This window comes from Protopterus annectens, chromosome 3.part0, assembly GCF_019279795.1.
Source record: "Protopterus annectens isolate FY-2018-M chromosome 3.part0, PAN1.0, whole genome shotgun sequence".
Classification (NCBI taxonomy): domain Eukaryota; kingdom Metazoa; phylum Chordata; order Ceratodontiformes; family Protopteridae; genus Protopterus; species Protopterus annectens.
Genome location: NC_056731.1, coordinates 560,336,818 through 560,351,407, shown reverse-complemented (window position 1 = coordinate 560,351,407; position 14,590 = coordinate 560,336,818). Strand labels below are relative to the sequence as shown.

General features: G+C 38.3%; 1 protein-coding gene across 1 annotated transcript in view; it reads left to right on the top strand.

Annotated features, from left to right (window-relative positions):
• CNTNAP2 (contactin associated protein 2) overlaps positions 1-14,590 on the top strand; it is a 7,772,136-nt gene that overhangs the window by 7,020,981 nt on the left and 736,565 nt on the right. Inside the window, exon 20 of the mRNA XM_044064985.1 lies at positions 5,383-5,476. Within this exon, the coding sequence (XP_043920920.1) occupies positions 5,383-5,476 (94 nt within the window). The remainder of the gene's footprint in view (positions 1-5,382; positions 5,477-14,590) is intronic.

The following is a 14,590-nucleotide window of genomic DNA, read 5'->3' as shown; positions in this document are numbered from 1 at the left end:
GTGTCTCTCCTAAACAACAAGTGCTGCAGGTTCTTTTACCTAATCCCCTCACAGGTGAAGTCACTGACAGATGCTCTCCTACATGATTAGCCCCCCGGTCTCCTCTATGCTTATCCCCCAATTTCCTTAATCCCCATATTTCTGCAGAAAGCATCCAGGTTGAAGAGCGAAGTCATCCTCATTGCCCCATACTGATCTCGACAAATTTGGCTCCCCTTCCTTTGGATTCACCTAATCTACCTCCTTGGAGTCTGTATCCAGTTCTAAACCTTCTGTCTTACTCGACAGGCACGATTCATCCAGACATCTCAAACCTAAGACTGACCAGATTATTTGTCCACTTCCATTGATAGACATACAAAATACACCGTCTTCCCCTGTTAATTTTATACTTTTGTCTTCACACAAAACTTCCACAAGGAAGCTTTACAGAAGTAAATGGAAGAGATTTGTTTTTGGGGGCAGCAGAAACATACTTGCAGCACAAGTGCATAGTGTTCTTAAAATCTTGGCAACATTTTTCAATGAAGGAGCCAGCTCCTCAGCTATTAGGTTACAACAAGCTGCTTTTCTGATTTTCATGCTGGGATTGAAAACTCCTCCTTGGCATCATCTACATTTTGTAAAGCCTTTTTGAGATATACCCTTCTTTTGAGACACCCATATAAAGACCCAACTCTGCCATGGGATTTAAATTTGGTATTACAATCTTTAATTTATTCACCTTTCAAACTAGCAGCTAAATGCGAGTTAAAATTTTTGACCTGGAAAACTATATTTTTGGTAGCCATTAGTTCTGCTAGAAGACTTTTAGAACTTCAGGCACTTTTTTCTAAACCTCCTTATTTAATATTTCATAAGGATAGGGTGGCTTTATGAATTAATCCTACCTTCCATCCTAAGGTGGTGCCAGAATCAAACATCAACCAATCTATTAATTTGCCAGTTTTATTTCCAAATTTTACAAACAAGTATGATATAGACAATTGCATTTTTACTTACATAGAACAAAACATTTTAGAAAAATAGATCAATTGTTTGTCTCCTTTTAGGATTCCAAATTGGACAAGCCAGTCACAAAGGTAACCTTAGCCAGATGGCTTACCAATTGTACATCTTTTGGCTATAACAAATTAGGGCTTTCCTTACCAAAACCATTGAGAGCTCATTTAACCAGGTCCATGGCAACATCTTCAGTATTTTTATTCAGGGCTTCCATGGATGATATATGTGCAGCCGCTACTTGGGCTAATCCTTGTATCTTTATTATTCATTACAAATTAGATCTGATCTCGAGGGGGAAGACCAGCCTTCGGCTTAACTGTGCTCAAGGAGTATCCCTTCTTAGAGTCCTCCTGAGATTTCAGGTAGCTGGAACTCTGTCCCAATGGTTGAGGAATGAATGAAAATTGACAACATCAGGTAAACAAGTCATGTACTTACCATAACATTCCATCTGTGTTGTCCATTTTATTCTTCCTCAACTTCCCTCCCACCAAATACCTACCTTTGGACTAATAAATTCTGGAAGAATTAGACCTTGTAAATGTACCACTGTTCATTATGTTGAGATCCAGATATGGATTTCTGTTATCAGGTTGATACATTTTTCCCTTTATACTATATGTCAGCAAACAGGATCTGAAGTATGTTATGGGATAGAGCATTATGGATAAGGGAGGAGCTGGAGAGTTTGTTAGTGGCCACGAGCTGAAAATAATGTCTGAGTAGGATACAAAGGCAGGATCCAAACCCAGTGGTTGAGGAAGAATTAAAATGGCCAACACAGATGGAACGTTATGGTGAATACATAACTTCTTTTTTTTTTTTTGTTCTATACAAGAGGCCAAGCTTTTGGTATTTTTTTAATAATGCTTTGAAAGTGTTTGCCAAATTTCAAGTTGTCATCAGTTGTGACTCCTAAGAGTTTCATGTTAGGGACCTGTTCAGTCAGGATGTTATTTAATGAAGTGATTTTTGACAAGAGTTTTGCTTTGGGAGAATGTTTTGGGGTGGAAAGTAATTTCATTTTTGGGTGGGTTGTGTAAGAGTTGTGAGTTGTCTAGCCAGGATTCTATGGATGTAAAAGATTATTGAGTAATTTCTTGATGTTTTTGTAGGTTATAGGTTGTGCAGATGACTGTGGAGTCATCTACATATTGTATAAGAGTAGCCCACTTGGAAGCACTGTGTAGGTCATTTATAAATATGTTAAACACAAGGGGTCAAAGTATGGAACCTTGTGGCACCTACAGTAATGGGTAGAAATGATGAGTATTCTTGTTGGCATTTACTGCCTGGAATCTGTCTGTTAGATAGCTGTTAAACAAGGAGTGGGAGGAGGGCAGAGACTCAAGGAGACCCAAGCAGGAGGAGGATTTTAGTAAAGGTTATGGTGAGAAACGGTGTTAAACAATTTGGACTTGTCTAGGAATAAGGATGATACTAAGTTTCCAGTATTTCTGTTTTTATTAATGGTATCAGCAAAATGAAATAGGACAGTAATGGTGTTATGTTTGAGATAAAAACCATAAGAGACAGAAGACTGTTTATAGTAAGATATTGATTAGTACTTTAACAAGTCTTTTATTTTCTTTATTCTAGTTTTTCAATTAATTGATTTGTCTATCTATGTACTGCTCTGTGTGTTTACTTATTTTATGGTTTTATATTATAATACCTGTAGCACTCCAGCCTTTCAGTCCACACAACTAACACCAGTTTGCATGTGATGGATAGGGGTTATGCAATCATGAACCACACTTCTGCTGTCAAGTACTATGCAAGAGCAGTTAGCCATAAAAGCATATGGAAAAGCATATTTCTGATTCAGGTAATAGCCAACATCTTCCACAAACTACAGACTTAACACAGACCAGCTGCAGGGCAGAGTTTTAATCATTGGTGTTGAGTACATTACCCACCTTGCTGTCATTCTAGATCCTTCTAGTGCTATCTTATCAACTGTAACTGAAACCAGGTCGACATCACTTTGCACACACAGATAGACCCACACAGTATTTTCAGGGTGCTAATCATACCTTTCCAATACCAATGGCCTCTTTCATGTTTTTCTTTCCTGCTACTGACTAGATTACCACACCAAAAAATATTGTCTATTCTCAAAACAAGCCAACTGTAGTATAATTGTTTGTTATCTCTGGCTATAATAGTCATTCTCTAAAAGGTTGGAGCCAATGGCTAAACTTTTATAAGTTCAGAACTTAAAATCTTAAATTAATAAATAAACCATCACCCACAAGCTTTCAAACCTGAATAATTAAATAATTTACATAAAATAAGTAAATGAAGCAATATAGTTTGTAAAATTAAGTACACATTCAACTATTTACTTACATAATAAAACTACAAAAAATAGGTTTAAGCAGACATATGGTATATAAAAGAACTCTAGCTGTGTGTGTCTGGCCTTATCACTACCAGTAACTGAAGACACAATGAATTCTATCTACCTCTGACTTGTATGTCCAAATGCTGATGCACAGTCTCACTGGTAATGTAGTCAGAGCTGAGACTGAAATGGGTTAAATGATCACTGCTCTGCCGTAGTTAACAGAATAAATAAATAAATTCCATATCTAAGTTTTCTGTCACAGAGCTGTAGCCCACTATACATACTTCAGAAGCAAGACAAAAGTAACTGAAGTATAGTTGTAGACTGAAATAGGAGAGTCCCAAAGCTTTCTAAATGTTCAAAGGAATGTCTTACAATAAGGCAGCACTAAAAAACACAGATAATGGCCAACTACTCTTATGGACCATTGTAAGCCCAGCCAATTAATCCATGTGAGAATTAAACCCTTCACTTTAGGTCTGTAAGGTAAACACCTTAGCCACTGTGGCAACCTCCAACCCCTAGCAGCATTGCCAAGAGCCTTACTTCCTGTCAACTCAAAAATGTGAAAGTTTCCCATTACAATATTTCTGAGTATTAAAGACAATAAAAACTCTAGTCCATGTATATACTAAATGAATGCCTGAAATCTTGAGAACAGATTCAGCCCTGGAAGCATAATTCAGTACTACAGAAAAAGAACTGCATAATTTTCAGTTTTGTACACTTTTAATGTGACTTTAATGCATGCTTTCCTGAAAACATGGTTATCTTTTTTTCTGATTTTTGTTTTGAAGAAGCAAATATACTTGCTTTAGCCTGGCACATGTTCTTCACAATACCTTTATTAAATAATGTTTAAAGTCTGTTGTGACAGTAATATTTTAGCACTGAGTCATGCCTTCTATTTAATAAATCTTTCTGCACCTGGGCACAGAAAGAATACCTGCAGATATGTCAGTCTTTACAAAGGCAACCTGATGCTGGAAGTAAGATCCCAGAACAGTCTCAGAGTATACCATGTTTTAATGCTGAAGATGATGTAAACAATTGATGGATATTTGTCATTTTACTAAATTAATCACTAAAAAGCAACATAGCTGAGGTGTTTACCTTACAGACACAAGGTGCAAGGTTTGATTCTCACATGGGGTATTAGGTAGGCTTAAAATGGCATACAAGGGCTGTTAGCCTAGTATTAATCTTATAAACTGTACGTATACATTTTCCTATGGATATACTAACTAAAATACCAGGATATAAAGTAATAAAACATATTTTTTTCTAATAGATCATCTAGAAATAAAGTTTCTCCAGGCTTTATGTGTGGCAATAGTGATAACAAAAACTCTGCGGCCACGGTTAATTTTTTCATTTGGACCATTTCAAACAGCTTTATTATAAAGGGTGCTTGTCTAATAACAGTAAATAAGATTTTCGAACAAGGTTACTATATCTGCTGATGTTGATTAAGAGAATGAAATATGAAAGTATTTGCCATTTTTGTATGGATTTTACTGAGCTGCCATAGTATATTTGATATTTATTGAGTTTATTAAACAGTAATAGTATATATTGTATTTGTACAAATCAATTTTTTACATTATTATTTTGTTATGCTTGTTTGTTTATTCAGTTTGTGGGTTCTGCACCATTACTGTATAATTTATAAGAAGTAAGGCCTTTGAATGGTCCTATAATCATTGTGATCATGTATTCATATGTGTAATGGTATGGATTGGCTTCCAGGTGGCTTGAAGACATGACCTTGGCACTTATACAAAGCTGAAAAGATAACATGTGACATTATGTTTATTGTCCCCATGTGAACTTAGTAAACATTCTAGAAGGACATGTGCAAGGAATCCTTATATCCTTCTCGTGGTCATCAGTTTCACTTAACTTTGCCACAATGAGCTTAGTGTGCTGACAAATACAGCATGTTATATTTTCATGCTGGAAAAATGCACTAGTTTGTATTTTACATTGCTCTCTTTTTCACTGGCATAATTTTTCCTTTGTTTTAGGTTGATCATTACCCTGCAGTGAAACACTATCTGCCACCAAATTCTGATATTCGGTTTAATTCTCTCAAGGCCCTCTTCCTGGGTAGATTTATGGGTAAGTGCAAAACCTAGCTTGCTAAATAAAATTGTTTCTTTAATCATGTGGCTTCCATTGCAATAGAAGTTGTTGTGATAAAAATAACACTTGTGATATCAGTACATAGGGCATTGCATTTTAAGCACCAAAATTGGAACAACTGAAATATGGACATACCATTCACATTTTAGGTTCATTTTTAAAGAGCACTTTTCTCAAATGGGTTAGAACCATAAGCTGTAGTTTTATGAATTAACATGTAGTCTCAGAGAGGTGGAACTTTGTTTGCCTGGATTACAATATTTTTGAATGCTATTGTACCAAACTATATTTTGGATGGCACAATATATTGTTATCTTGGCTACTTGGAGTTGACCATCTGTTTCACAATAATAGGGTATAAATATTTTCATTAAAGACAGGTAACATTGACTACATAGATTCATAGGTGTGTACTAGGCCAATGGCCTTGGAGCCTTTACAAGCCTAACCCATAGAAGTACCCTGGCATCATGCCGCCATTTTCCCGGTGCCTCTATCAAGTAGAGCCACTTGAGTGATCTCCAGGGTGAACTTTCTACTTCCCATCCACTCATCAAGATTTCTGTTGAAAAGGGCCAGTGAGGTGTTCTGCTTGACATGTATGGGAAGTCCATTCCAGAGAATGGGCAGTCTCTGTGTTATTAAGCTGTCTCTCCAGAATGTTCTGTTGATTGTGGTAATGAGGTTGAGGTCCCTGGAGCATGTGGTGTTTAGGGATTGGGATTTCTTTAGGTGTAACATTTCTAACAAGGCTGGGTCAGACATGTATTTGTGAGTCAAGCAGAGATCGCCTCTTAATAGACGATGTGAAACAGAGAAATGCTGGAGTTTTTTTGAGTCTGTCCATGTAGGGCATGTGTTTAAGGCCTAGGATCCTCTTTGTGAGGTACTTTTGTGGCCTTCGAAGCTGTTGCAGGTGTTTAGTGGGGTTCCTGTTGAATTGTCGACAGCTTAGGATGTCGAATGCTTAATCATCGACATCTAAGCATCCAAAGCTTACAATAACAAATGGCCACATCATTGAATCCTTTCCTTGGGAAAGAATTCACATGGCCGTTATCAGGGATTTGCCCTTTCCCCAATGTAGCGAGATCTCAGAGTTGGTATATTTAGTTAGTGGGGGTGGGGGGCATAGCCCCCCACATCGAGGGGGGGGGCAAAGCCCTCCACTATGTTTGGGTGTGTTTGTTTATTTTGTTTATGGACGGCCACCGGAATTCTTTCCTGAGGAAAGAATTCCATGATGTGGCAATTCACTATTGTTAGCTTTCAACGCTTAGGTGTCGATGTTTTAGGATTCGACAACCTAAGCTGTCGATGTTATGATATAGACGCATTTAGTGAGGTACATGCCAAATGGGGCATTATACTTGATGATTAGTCTAATGAGGGAAGAGTAGAGAGAGATGATGACCTCTTTTTTTCCTGGATGCAAAACCCTTGGTAATGAGATGTGCCACATAGAAGGACTTTCTGACCACAGTGGCAATGTGGTTCTTGAGAGGTTGCTATCAACCTGTGTCCCCAGATCTCTTATAATGCCTTCAGTGTTCAGTGGGCTACCATCAATGTGGTAATTAGTGAGAACTGAGTTTTTCCCAAAGGGAATGATGATGCATTTTTTGGCATTAAGCTTAAGGCCATGATTTCAACACCAATCGTTGGTCTCAGTGAGGCCTTTCTGTCGGATATCTGCATCACTTGGGGAGTTAATAATGGCTCCCAGCCTGCAATCGTTGGCAAATTTGGTCAGCCAGAGTACCTCTCTGTTGGCCTGGACTTCTGAGAAATAAATGCCAAACAGGAGAGGCCCCAGGACTGGTACCTGTGGGACTCCACTCATGACTGGTCGTCAGTCTGACTTGGAATCTGCTACTTTCACACTGTGGGTTCTAGCTGTGAGCCAATTTGAAACCCACCTAGTGATATAGGGGTTGATGCCTAGTTTGGTGAGTCTATCAATAATTCCTGAGTGGGGAATGGTATCAAAGGCCTTGGCAAGATCGAGGTAGGCTGTATTAACTGCCTTGCCCTCATCCACTGCTCAGGTGACTGACTCAAAGAAGTCAACCAGGTTGAGCAGGCTTGATCTACACTTCACAAAACCAAATTGTGTGGGATCCAGAGTTTGGAGATTCCCTATATCCTTGTTAATTAGGTTAATGATGATGCGCTCCATAGCCTTACATATCAGACTCGTCAGGCTAATGGGGCGATAATTCCCAGTGTCTGTAGTCACTCCCCCTTTATGGAGAGGAATGACTGTAGCAGTGCACCATTCTGTAGGGACAAAGCCTGAGGTGAGACTGTGATTGAACAGGGCACACAGGTATCATGCCAGTTCACTTTGTAGTTCATGTAGAACACAGCCAGGGATATTGTTGGGTCCCGTGGAAACTGTATTTTTGGCCTTGGACAATGCAGCTTTAACTGTGCTGCAATAATGCTGGGTGCCTGGCATTCTTCCGGTATTGTGATTGGTCCTTTAGGGGGGAGACAGGGGTAAAGATGGCACTGAATCTGTCAGCCAATATGTTGGCAATATCTGTTGGCTCACTATAGGAGGCACCATTGTGCATTGTGGGTATTGCCGTGGAGATTTTTTATATTACTGAATAAGGCTTTGTGGTTGTTTTAAGTGTCTGCCTCAATTCTGCCTTCATAGCTAGCTTTGGAGGTTTTGATGAGGGATGTCAACTTTTTGTTGAGGCTAATAAGGGAGTTTTTCCAGTCTTGGGACTTCACCTTTTTCTGAAACAGTTTCTTCTTTCTGTTGTAGAGTTTGTTAATGGCAGGGGACCACCAGATTGGCTTCCTTTTTTTGGAGGAGATCATCTTGGTTCTGTTGAGTATGGCTAGTTCCATGCATTTATGTACATGTTTGTACAGTGCATTGGTGTATGATTTGGTGATCATGCACCTATTTTCCATTTGCATGGGTGCCATGAAGTTAGCCACCTCTGTTTTTAGGAGCCCAAAGTCAGCTTTGGAGAAGTTTTTCATGGTGGTTACCTTTACTGGTGGTGTGGGTGACGTGGATTTCCATGGTAATTAGTTTGTGGTCGGATCTAACTAGGGAGGAATTGACTATTGGTGTTGAGCAATGGTTGCCCATGTTAGTAATAACCAGGTCAAGGATGTTGCATCCTCTAGTGGAGGTAAGAATGAGCTGGTCAAGCTCATTGGAATTAATGAATTCCAGAAACGTTGGGCAAGTGTATTGGTGCATGAGTAGTTTTCCCAGTTGATGGACAGGTAGTTGAAGTCACCCAGTATGAGAGTGTTGGGTTGGACCCTAATACTTTCTAGGGTGCTTAGGAACATGGAATGAGAGTCTTGGGACATGGTTGGGGACCTATAGCAGGCTACGACCTGAATTGCCATTTTACCCACTGTTAGTTGTACCTGAAGTATCTCCGATGTGTTATGCTGGGCTACTAGTCTGGAAGTGTGCATATCCTTTATGAATATGGAGATGCCACCACCTTTGGAGCTTTGATTTATTTTCTGGGCCGAAAGGTGTGGAATGAATTTTAGCCTGGTAGCACACGGGTGCTTTCTGCTGCTTTAAACCAGGTTTCGGTTAAAGCACAAATGTCGATGTTCTCTATTTTTGAGGAGTACTTCGAGTGAGTGCATCCTGAGATTTAGACTTCTACCAATGAGCAGCATGACCCTCAGATTGCATTTATTTATAGCTGTTATGGTGGTAATTTGATCTTTGGAACATTGCTTAAAAAAGGCACTATAGGGGTGGCAAGAGCCTTAGCCAGTATCCGGAAACCCAGGGGTGACAGATGCAGGCCATCTCTGGCAAAGCATTGAGGTCTGTCAATCATGTCATCCCAAGCAGACAGATACTGGATCCCCTTAGAATGACACCAGAAACTTAACCAATTGTTGAAGTCAATCATTTTCTGCTTGTACTTCGGTATCATTCTGGGCGATGGTAGGATGCTGCTCAGGGCTAGGGTCATACCTGCCTGGGACACATAATCCGAGAGCTCCTCCATGTCTCTTTTCATGTAGTCCAGGAAGATATGTCTCAGGTCATTCACACTCACATAGACAATGACAGAGTCATACTTGTACTTGTTGTGGAGTGACCTGAGTGGGTGTGTTATGTGTCGGAACCTGGCACCTGACAGACTGCTGGCTGTTACCTTCTCCTTATTCAGCCTAGTGAGTGGGACATCAGTGTGCCTCACTATTGAGTCACCTATGATTAGTGTACTGCTAGTAATCTATGCAACAGTAAAGGAATTATGAAGTTATACTCATTACTGGATGAATATTATTCATTACTGGGAGTATACATCCAGGAGCCCTGCCGGCTGAAAACATACTAGATATATAAAACATTACAGAACGGTCTAAAACCAGGGGCAGTGCTGACTGAAAACATACTATGTATAACACATTACAAGGGAGTACAAAACCAGGGACAGCACTGGCTGAAAACTTAATATGTATAAAACGTTACAATGGAGTATAAAACCAGGGACAACACTAGTTAAAAACTTATTATCAATAAAACATTACAAGGGTGGTATAAAACCAGGGACAATGTTTATTGAGAACATATTATGTATAACATGTTACAAGGGACTACAAAACCAGGGACATGCTGGCTGAAAACTTACTAAGTATAACAAGTTACAAGGGAGTACAAAACCAGGGACAGTACTGGATGAAAACTTGCTATCTATAATACATTACAAGGGAGGTATAAAACAGGAAAGCCCTTGCTGAAAATGTACTATGTATAACATGTTACAAGGGAATATAAAACCAGAGACAGCGCTAGGTGAAAACATATAATCTATAACACATTACGTGGGAGTATAAACTCAGGGACAGAGTTGGCTGAAAACTTAATATGCATAACATATTATAAGGAAGTAAAAAAAAACAGGGATAGTGCTGGTTGAGAATTGACTGTCTGTAACACATTACATAGGAGTATAAAACCAAGGACTATGTTGGATGAAAACTTATTATCTATAACATTTTACATGACAGTAAAATGCCTTAGGCAAAGCTGGTTAGTCACTATCACATTAAAGCTATGGTCTGTATGCAATGAAAGCTTACTATGTCTGACACATTACATGGGAGACTAAGTCCATGACTAGTGCTGACTGTAACTTACTAACAGTTTCAATATACAATTGGAGTGTTAAGATTACAACTAGCTTAAATATACTCTATACTGTCAGTATTACAAATATGTTGTTTAATTCTGTATAAGAAGTATCACTAAACTTCCAACATAATAGCATTATACTGTACATTGCTACAGTCCTCTCGGTTCCCATGGATAGTCAATTCTCAACCAGCACTATCCCTGTTTTTTTTTTTACTTCCTTATAATATGTTATGCATATTAAGTTTTCAGCCAACTTTGTCCCTGAGTTTATACTCCCATGTAATGTGTTATAGATTATATGTTTTCAGCTAGCGCTGTCTCTGGTTTTATATTCCCTTGTAACATGTACATTTTCAGCCAGGGATTACATTGGAAGAATATGGGTTCTATTCCCACACCAGGTACTTGACGCTTACAGTGAGTAATGAGATGATTATAGTGAGGAGTTAAGAAGCTTCAAAGGGGGAAGAGGAGAGGACTGGGAGCACGAGCATTTCCAGGTAGTAGAAAGGGAAGAGTGTAGAGAAGATTTAAAATTGACAGGATTGTGGATAGTTCTGAGGGATAATGGGAGAGTGTTCCACTTTTTGGCTAGGGAGAAGGAGAAAATAAGTTGTCCAGGAGGACATATGATTCATGCATCAGTTTTTCGGTTTGCTTCCCATAACAGATGGCAGTTATAAATTTAGTTGTCCCATGGAGAAAAAATAATCTTCCAGGAGGCCAGATATGGTTGGGGGTCAATACTATCCAAGATCAGCAGTGCTGGGTGAGTCACTGATGCAGTAATCTCTACTACTGGATGGGTTATAGAGTAATTATGTGATTATTCATACCTTATAAAGTTTGGTCAAGAAGGTAAAGTCCAGTGACCAAATGTTGTTAGTATTTGTGAGTGGATACTACCATACGCCACACTTATCTGCCATGGAATATTCCTGTTAAATTATGTGTAGGTGAAGAGACAGGCAGATGGACAGATATATATGTACAGATAGATATATACAGAAATATATGCAGATGTTATCTATTGAAATGTATAGAGATTGTATCTATAAGTGCTATTTATAAAAAATGTGTGCCTTAGAGCAGGGTTGTGAGTGGAGTCTTACCCCATTGTGTAGCAATGTGATTCAGCAATACAACATCATCAATGTAGTGGTTGGTCCAAACATGGGAACCGAGAGGACTGTAGCAATGTACAGTATAATGCTATTATGTTGGAAGTTTAGTGATACTTCTTATACAGAATTAAACAACATATTTGTAATACTGACAAAATGAAAAAAGAAAAAACACAAAAACTTTTTTGCATGACAGAAAAAACATAACAGAAATGGAATTCATTGAGGTGCAGATAATCCTGCTACCACATCCATACTTAGCCCACCCTTATGAAGTGATGCAGATGAGTTTCCACCATTCGGAGCTTGCACAGTATGAAATCCCCAATTTAGAAGGTTATGGTATTGACCCCATGTGTGATGTCATGTCTAATAAGCAAAATATGTTTAGGAAGCGCTTACAGCTGTGTCAGTGGAGCACAGTACAGCAAAGCACAGCAAGAAAACCTGTATCCTGAGGGACACAAAGTATACCTTACTGGGTCTATGTTTCTTGATCGAAATTTCATAATCTCGAACAAGAAACGTAGAAACCCACTTAAGTGAAAGTGCACTACATCGAAAGTGCACTTTCGCAAAAGCTGATTCAAAACACCACCCATGTGGGGGGGCTGTGCCCCCACACCTCCCTACTTAAATATACTAACTCTGAGATCTCACTATAGTGGGGAAAAGGATATATTTCCTTATCTCCACTGTAATGTGCTTCGGTAAATCAGCCTTTTGCGAAAGTGCACTGTCGATGTAGTGCACTTTTGCTTAAGTGGGTTCGATTTTCAGTGTTTTTAACAATCAGGAGTAGACCCACCTTACTACACAGTCTTCCCTTGCTGTGCTGTCTTATATGTCATGCAGCAGCTGTTTAGCTGCTAATGGGAATGATGCTGGATAAGAATTATGCACAGACGTTTTTGGTACACTGCTGTCTGCTTCTGACACTTTTGATAAATGTATTTTAAGCTTGAGCTTCAAAAAGGGCAAACCACAATGTAATTATACTATTTCCATCTCACACTGGGAATTAACTATATTAGAATGATCAAAAATGACACTGCATCCTAGAAAATGTCTTAAAACATATGAAGTTTCAGCAGCAGAAATAAATTACTACACATTTATGTATGTAAAGTTTGTGCTAGTTGCAATACTGAGTTATTTAGCTAGAAATCTGTATATTGGGTGTTTCCATAAAATATTTGGAGGATTTCATATTTTTATTAAATATAATATCAAGCTAGTTCAAAAATCCAGGGTTTTCAGAAGCAGCACTTACACATTGAAAGCAAGGTTCTACTGAAATTATGATCAACGAACAAACAAAAAATATTTGACAGCAACAGCTTTATAATAAAAAAATCAAGAACATGTGAGGAAAGAGCACTTCTCTTCTCTTGTACTTCTGATTTTGTAACTGAGAAAAGTTTAGACTTTAAAGATATAACGGTCTTGAGTCTTACTTGTTTTGTAGATCTAATAAAAAGATACATATTATTTGGATTGGAAATGGTAAAACCAACCATAAGATGAAAAAAAGTACCCCTCCAACAATAAGGATAAAATGGCAGACTGAAGAGCAAAAAGAAACAACAAATATTTATTTAACTATATTAAGCACTTAAATCTCATATCAGTCATTACAGAGACTTCTTCAGATTGGTCATGTCATAATGCTTCAAATCTTAATACTTAATACATGTGTACAGTTGCAGTGATTGCTGGCTGTATATCTTAATAACCACTAAGGACAGTCCCAACCTTGCGCACATCAGGTATAAATAAATTTAAATGTATTTGAGCAAACTCGTATTTGTGCAAGCTCTTGGCTCAAAACTATTTAACTATGAAGGGATTAAAATAACACTAACAAACTGATCAAAATGCAAAAAAATTATAATTAACACATTTTAAATCAAGTAATAAGTGTGAAGTTTACTCCTAAGTTGTTACAATGTATAAATTACCATATCATTAAATAATTATACAGCTAGTCACTAATGTAAGAAAACAGATCATGCATCCAAAATATGCATTTCGCTGTTGTTTATAATTCAACAATATGACCTTCCAGTGCAGCAAGTAATGAAGAGTCTGGAGCTAGTTGGTATCTCATGTGTCATGTTTAGCCAGTTTCAGTGTGTATAGGCAGTGGAACTGTTTATACCACCAGCAGCAGCACTGTCTCCCTGTCAATGCTAAGTGCCTTCATATAATGACATTATTATTCCTGCCTCAGATAGCCTTTGGAATTCTATCCATATCCTGGCAGGTTAGCAGCATTATCTCTTTTTAATAATGTTTCCTGGAAAAATGTTTGTGTTATTGTTATTTATGTTATTGATGATGTTATTAACATTTATTTGACTGATGAACTCAATGAGTTCAGAAATCTGCATTGTATCAGCAAAAGTAACACAAACCTACCACTCCCACAGTCATGCTATCCCCCCTTTACACTCCACTATTCCATTTCAAAAAGTCTTGGAATCAAAGAGACAGAAACACATAGACCAAATTCAAATAGATATACCCCAGACTTGGATATCCTAGCCCACTGGTTCATTCTGCTTTGTAAGTTCTTCATCTCCCACCCTGTCTCTCATATATGCAACCATACCACTCAACCTTTCAATGCAATAAATCTACACAAATCTTAAAATACTGTGGGGGAAAAGGCACAAAAATAGTGACAGATTTAACTCTCACCAAAGCCAAATGCCTCCCAATACATTTGAGAGTTAACCTCCTACTAGAAACACTAAATTACAAAGCCCTTCCTCCTCAAACATGTCCCCCCACTCATAAACTCTTCACCAAACA